The sequence below is a fragment of the Adelges cooleyi genome, unplaced genomic scaffold (assembly GCF_023614345.1).
Source record: "Adelges cooleyi isolate 19-005CV unplaced genomic scaffold, UGA_ACOO_1.1 ACOO_flye_CR_arks_rails_tigmint_CR_PRNA_651, whole genome shotgun sequence".
NCBI lineage: Eukaryota > Metazoa > Arthropoda > Insecta > Hemiptera > Adelgidae > Adelges > Adelges cooleyi.
Genome location: NW_026096352.1, coordinates 12,878,998 through 12,886,999, shown reverse-complemented (window position 1 = coordinate 12,886,999; position 8,002 = coordinate 12,878,998). Strand labels below are relative to the sequence as shown.

Below are 8,002 nucleotides of genomic sequence, written 5' to 3'. Positions count from 1 at the left end.
GGTAGCTAGCGAACCCTCCTCCACATGGAAGAAAAAAGTTTCACCCCTCTGCATTTAGTCGATGTCGAAATCCTTTGTTGGGCGTCATTTCCCTTTGTTCGAAGTTCGTATAGTTTACACTTTGCATTGGGCTTATCTTTTTGGAAAGTTGCCAATTGGAAAACATATCGTTGCACGGTACACAACGCGGTATACAGCATTATTGAATCGACATAAATTAACGACCGAATATTACATAGTACAGTGATCAGTGCCATAAGTTACCAGTCAATATGTTCTCATTAGCTCAACTTTCGTACTTCACGTGCTCAGAAAAAGAACAAGAGTACTTCGACAGTTTCACAGCATCGAATTTCAATTTTAAACTTTGTTGCCGGCTCGTGATGGATTATATGACAGAAAAATCAGACGAATTGGACGAAATCCACGGTATGATTTTTGTCATAAAAGATCCTCACGAGAAGTGCCTTGATTACATCAAAAAGAATGTGCAAAAACATAGCTATTCCTATAGTCCTATATTAGGATTACCACACTCATCGAATCCACCATGGCTGTTGAAATTATTCAAACATGCAAAGAAAACGGTGAACCAATAAAGTAGGTATAGTGAATAGTGATATCGAATCGGTGTTAATTACTTAAAATATTTTTAACTAGGCAGTTGTAATATTTGTTTTATGTTTTCATACAAAGAATGGGTTATATTATGGACAGGACAGACAGTAGGTTTACATCATTTGTGGGTCCAAGTTACGACCCGGGGTATATACTTTTGTAACCAATTAAATGTATTATCAAACTTTTTATTTTTTTACTTTGATTAATTCAGTTGAAAATTCTAGTCAGTATTGGCAATGATGAATGAAAAAATGAACAAATATTGGTTTTACAATTATTATAACTTGATTTGTTATAATAATCAGAAATAGTACATGATAAGATAAAATCATAAGTTAAAGAAATTCATCCTCTGTGCAAGTTGTCCCCTTTTTCAAATGTATGAAACAATCAAAATACTCTTGAGGGGGATATATAAGACGTTGAAACTTTTCCTATTTTTTTTGTGAAGTTTTGGACCTGATGTATGACTGAAGGTGGTGTGTATGTGTACCTTCTGTTATAATGTATAAAAATAAAAATAACAAGTTAGTTTTTTTATAATTGAGGTAAAATTAAAAACCAACAACTTATTTTCTTGACATTTATTATTTCTATAATCATCAAATTCGCATACAAGCGTTTTTTCAAAGTAAGTTTGTTACTTTTAGATTCTATCATTACTACAATCACTATGCCAAGTCCAATTGCCTTTATTAAAAATTATATTGAGTTTGTCATTTTGTTGATCAAATTTACCAATTATTTTCTCAACAGGAGGATATACATTAGAATTGTAAAATATAGATCCATAAAAAAGGGGGTGGGTAACCCAGTTTATCTCTACTGTAAGTCTCCAAAAGGACTTTTTTAATAGCACTACCCGTAGAAAAAGTCTGCCACGCCTACAACAAAAATATGTAATTCTGAATTATGTGTTTTTATATATAATTTATACATATATGTTTACCTTAAATTGTTTGTATTTTTATTTAAATAGAATAAATCTTTATTGATGACTTAAAATATTTTCTGATTGCAGTGTTTGTTTGGAAGAAAAATCCATCTACAGCTCTATAACCTCAACTCGATTTTAGATAACTAATTAGATGTTTTATTATAACTGATAGATTCTGTGCTCTGTGTTCTTATTTATATCAAGTGTGTTAACTCTTCCACCTCTTTGTCTCTGCTCCATGGTTCAAAGAATCATAATAGGAAAGCATTAATTTAAAAAAAATGTAGAATGTAGCTACTGTAGTTCATATATTTAACTCTTTTTAGCTTTGAATTTTGCCTATTTGTTTAAAACACTTAAAACCAATTTTTTTATTTATAAGAGCTATTTATAAAATTAGTCTCCAAATTGATATTAAAAGTAATAGATCATAGTATAAATGTTACGCTAACATATTCGTTTTTTTGTTCTTGTGAATATTTTAATGAACTTAAATAGTAAAACATAGATAGAAGTGTTTATCTAGTTATATACCACAAAATTTGGATTACTAATAGTCTTATTTAATTCAAATTTTCAATTTAATAAATGTTAAACACATTTTTGATACCTATTGAAAAAAAATGTATTATATAAAAATTACTTATACTCTAGTACTTATTATATTTCTTTTTATAACTGTTAAAATATAGTTAATTTAATCAAAAATTAAATTTGTTCGCATTTTTTGTCCATTTAATAAAACTATGATAAAAACAATGTATGTTTTATTTATTTATAAAACATGGTTAGTCTCATGCGAGAGTGATGCTAACATAATGCCGGTGCTGTGGAGTTTGACCGATCATAATACCCACAAATAGACGTTTACATTTTTTTTTTTTTTTGTGTAATATTATATTAATAAGAGGTACATTTAGTTTTAAACAATCTATAATTATAAAAACAAGTTGTTTCGAGTATAAGTTTAATGTTAGCAAGTTTATATATTATGTTATAATATTATACCTTTTTATTAATTTTAATGTTGCTTACGATGTGTGGGTAACATCCGCAACCAACTATTAAGGATAGGAGATCAACCCTATATCCACCTTAAAACTAAAAATATAATATCATGCACATTATTGTCATAAATGATTTTTTTTGGTATTAAATACTTGTACCATCGACAGATCCGCATCAAAGTATTTATTGATGCGATTTTGTCGCTTTCACTTATAATAATTTCTAAAAACATGTTACCTTCATGATCTCAATATGGTATGTCCCTACTATGCTTCGACTCCATGTACTGGACTTTTTTTTAGTAAATAGCCATTTTACTGCAATAATAATCAGTTATAACTCTTGAGGTGACATTTGTCGGCAAGAATAAGCTACTGGATGTAAAATCCCATCATCTCCTTTTTGCATAATAATACAGGCAACACCAACTTTAGATGCATCAAAATGAGCTAGTTTTAGTAGGATCATAAATGCACAAGTTTGGATAATGGATTAAAGTATCTTTTAACTTATTAAACGTATCTGCTTTCAAAGACAAAGTATACAGTTTTCAATAGTCAAATTAGGTATTTAATTAAAAATACATAATAGTTTTAAACAAATATGATAAGTAGTTTATCTATGTACGTCTTTATAACTTAATAATAATGAACTAAATCAAAAGCTTATCCAATTATTTTCTTCTACATTATTTTAACATAGTTTACTTGGAAAATATAAAAAGAAATTAATTTCTATAAAAAAGAATATTGTTATAATAACTTTAAAAAACACAATTCACTTAGTTTATCCACTTACAAATTAAAGTAAAACATTATTAGGTTGAACACTAATTATAGATTAAGTATTTGGAACTAATTAAATATAATAATTAAAAGTAGCAAACATTATCATTATTTATAAATATAATATCATCATAATTAAATAATGTTTGAAATTTCAAAAATAGAAATATTAAGTTATTTTAAGATTAAAATTTTAATTATTAATAATGGGAATTCTCAAAAACCATTTTAAGTTTAAAAATTATAATAACAGACCCCTTTTTAAAAATTGTTTAACTATATTGAGTACCAATAAATTGGTAAAATAGTTTTATATTCAATAACTTTTAAAACACTGCTTATTAGAGAACTTGATAAATACAAATTATAAAATACTAAAACTATAAATTATAACAAATAAAATAATTATTTAATTGGCGTTCAACATATTTTAGTTACAAAATTTTCGGAAACTATTTATAATTATATTTTATAATGCACACAGAAACATAATTCAATTTTCCTCTACTCCTCTTTTAAGCACTTTCCTACACTTTAAAATATGCAATTGAATATATAAGAGAAAAAATGTATTTATATATATATATATATCTTAGCACAATGTTTCTGATCAATCTAATATTATTCATTAATAATGGCTTTATATTCTGTATTAAGATATACCTAAATGAAAAATCCATCCCACGCTCTTTATCCAATCATTATTGAATTCAAATTAGATACAATCAATAGTAGAATTAACTCTTATAACTACAAGAGCGTCTGCCTAGTGATGGTTGCACTTCTGCTTGCTGTGCAACTATTGCATCCGAAGTTAATCTTGGTCTTGTTTTAGTCTTCAATTTATTTGTTTCGTTTTGTTTGTTAATTGAACGTTTAGGCTTTACATCTGCTGTGGATGACTGTTTTTCTACAGTTTTTATTTCTGGTAAAATAGGATCAGCATTCTGAAGCTTAACAATTTGCTTATCAACTCCAGATTTAGATTTAAGATCTCCTGATCTCAGGTTCGATTTTCTATTTGTCACATCGAGAGTTACAGATTGGTTTCCAATGTTACTTATCAAGTTTTCTGGAGTCACTGATCTGGAAGAACTATCCGATACATTAGCGTATGTGGTAGTATTTTTATTGTTGTTGTGTTGTTTACTAGTATCAGAACTAAAACTAGATTCTGACACATTACGGTTTTTCCTCTTTCTTCCTCTATTACTAGGAGTTCTATCTTCAACCTCAGTTTCCTTTGATTGATTTATTGGTTTTATGCTAAGAACGTTTGGATCTTTTGGCTTGGTAACTTCTGGTTTGACACTTAAGCGTAATTTTTTCTTAATAGTAGTATCTTCTTCTTCTGGTTCTTTATCATCAGATTTATCATTAGTGCGTAAAGATCTTCTTGTACTGGGCCCAGCTTCTTCATGATCAATTTCAATGGGTTTAACTACTGGGATTTCTGGCATAGCTGGAGTGGATTCCCCAAGACCATCTTTAGAATCGACTGAAGATATAGAATCAGACTTTGATCTAATTTTACCAGCACCACGAAAAGATTTTCTTTTTTTCATTTCTTCTTTTTTTGCAAACAACTGTGCCAACTCTTGTTGAGCTCTCAATCCTTTAAATACATTTTTATTAATACAATTATTTATTAACATTATTTTAAATAAACATACTTGTTTGATCTTCATGTTGCCTCCTAAAAGTTTCCCCTTCTTCAATTATGAATTGACCATATTCTTGATCTGCCAAGTCAAAATCATCTGGAGTAGCAGAAAAGGGTATCCCTTCAATTTTATCCTAAAATAAAAAATAAAAACTATAGGACATTTAATAAACTTTTTCTGTATTTTATTACAGCTTCTTGCATATCCCATTTTGAATGTAAGTATTTCCATATACTCTCAGATGGTATGTTCAATTTTAATTCTTTACTAATTTTTTCTCTGATAAACATCATGCTCAAATGTTTATTAATTCCTAAAATAAAATAAAATTTATTAATTAGGTACGTGTAATATAAATACATTATTTTAGGATCTTGATTAAAAAGTACATGTGAAACATCGTTAAGCACAATACTTTTTACTGTGTTACACAGCATAACATTAAATCTACCCCCTTTTGAAATATATGAGACAGAAACCTTCAGTGCTAACTTCACTTTTTTGCATATCCTTCTCCAATATTTTCTATATTGCTAAATATTGTCCTTTTTTTAGTTATAATAGTCATGTTAATCGCATTTCAAGCTTCTACGATAATCTAGATTTGAGAAGTTTGAGTCAAAAACTAAAGAAAGTACAAAATAGAGACAGGTTTAAACCAGTACAGTCCAAACCAAAGACAGTATAAACCAGCTCAGTAAGAAAGTATTTATATTATACGAAGTGAGTAGTAGTAGTAGCAGTAAGTGAGGGTGGTCACAGATAAAAATACAAATATTGATAAAAGCATTATACCTAATGATAATAATGTGCTTAAATATTTTTAGTATAAGAGTGGATATGGTTAGGGTTTTAGTAACCATCTCGTGATGGCAGGGTTGGCCCTAAATGGCCAGTTAAGCTCGCATGATAATGATGACAATTAGGGTTGATTGTCTGTCTATAAAAATATATTGCTATACCTATATTTATCCATACACCAAAGTTAACAATATAATGAAAATATTTTCATTGACTGTTAAATTCACTCACACAAAGCAACCAGAAAAATAACAACGATCAAAGTATAATTTTTCCTTTTTTTTAGTTTTTCCTTAATAAAAAAAAAGGTTGACTACAGAGTTTTAGGAAAATTGCACTTAGTTCATTCTAGATCTACCTTCAGCCTAATTTTCAGACCTAAATTTCTAAAACTTTGCTTGAAAAAGTGAAAGAAAGAAAAAATTTCTGTCTTTTCTAAGTGAAGGATGATATTTTTTTGTTTGTCAATTTTTATCGGTAGTACTATGTTTAAAAAATATTTCATACATATTTGGAACTAATTAAACTACTTAAAGTTTTAAGCATAGTTATTTAAAGTTGTAAAATTATGTACATATTTTATGTTTTCCTCGATTTTGAAGGGGTGACTTTTTTTATTTTTTGGCCCAATTGCGTAGCTTTTGTACTCAATACTATAACAAATCCGTTCAGCAGTTTAAAGAATAAAAACACACATCATTGTAAACACAATACAAGACTTTTTAAATAACAACACTTTTTAGCTCTGCATCGAAGATAAAATGAAAAATACTTTTTTTTAAATAAATTACTCAACTAGCCATGAATTTCTTAATATTATCTTAACAAATTTGACAGCAATCCTTCCCTGATACTTCCCAAAAACATAATTTTCAAAAGGACGATCATTGCTTCTCTGGATTTTTTGGTATAAATGCACTTTACTGGGCACCATTGGATTTTGAAATTTTTTTTTTGTTACCTTGTAGTATTTTTACATTGATTAGGAACCTGAAGACAGGAATCTTCTAGTTCAAAAGTAATGACTACTGGAACGGAACAAAATATTATTGTGCAAGACTCCCGCGCCTCTTGTGTCACCATCCAGTTGTAGCGAACTACGTGATTAAAAATTATAGCAATTTGTTTGATAATAATATATATTCATTTTCAATTGTTTTATCACAATACATTATTTTCTGTATCTATCACAATTTTATGTCTACTTCTAAAATTTTTTTATAGTTATTTTGAAGGGTTAACCGGAAGTCACGATGCAGGCGTAGGGAGTCCTTTAATATAGTATACATACTCCTACGCTTACATGTTCCTATAACTCAACAGTTACACTACGACTGGATTGCGAATAGCTGGTCTCACCAATGATAATTCATAAAGTTCTAGTAACTATAACTTCTAAACTAGAGAAGTCAGCATATTCCTGACTTCAGATTCATAACCAGAGTAAATAAATACTGAAAGATATAAAAAAAAAGTATACAAAAATAAGGTTGCCTGTAAAGTGTTTTTGTTCTCATTTTTCAATATGTCCAAAGCAACACTGAACCTCTAATGTAACTGGCCAATAACATTGGCAATACCAATTTACTATTATGGGACCCTTATTTCTTACCGGCCGGTTTCAAATTGATCATGTTAAGCAACAGACTTAGTTCTCGTGTTAGATTCCAATGGAACGTCTCTGGGTCGACTTCTGCATAGTCTTCGCCACTGTCATAGAATTCTGAATCAGTTCGCGAAGCAGAAGTGGTTAGCAGCACATTTTCTTCTCCCGACATAATGGCCGTTCGAAACGCAACAACGAGACAAAACCGAATGGGGATATAGTCCGTAGTTAATTAAGTTAAAGTTAAGAAACGGTAATTGAAATGCAAAGGAAACTACCACAACACACTAGACAGAACGCTTGCACACGCAAGTCGTACAAATGAGGGTACTGGGTAAAGCAAAATGCCAATGCGGAATTGTCCGTAAAAACGATTAATAATACAGCAAATCTTGAGCCTATATTAAATGGTCTACTGTGTGCTGTGTAGTATTATATACTACCGACTACATACAAATTATTACAATGACTGGACTCTAGAGCTGGAGGTAAACACTAAACAAGTAAACAACAACAACCGCTATCAATCGACCAATATTATTTTCTTTTCCAAGTAGACATTATGGCGCCAGTTAAATTA

At 29.3% G+C, this 8,002-nt stretch overlaps 1 protein-coding gene across 1 annotated transcript; it reads right to left on the bottom strand.

The window, feature by feature from the left end:
* Positions 1-3,438: 3,438 nt before the first annotated feature.
* On the bottom strand, positions 3,439-7,909 carry LOC126844906 (uncharacterized). Its single transcript, XM_050583392.1, has 4 exons — positions 7,429-7,909; positions 5,207-5,328; positions 5,025-5,148; positions 3,439-4,966 (listed from the first exon to the last, which is right to left on the bottom strand). The coding sequence occupies exons 1-4, from the start codon at positions 7,592-7,594 to the stop codon at positions 4,089-4,091; spliced, it is 1,290 nt and encodes a 429-aa protein (XP_050439349.1). The 5' UTR covers positions 7,595-7,909; the 3' UTR covers positions 3,439-4,088.
* Between the last annotated feature and the right edge of the window lie 93 nt (positions 7,910-8,002).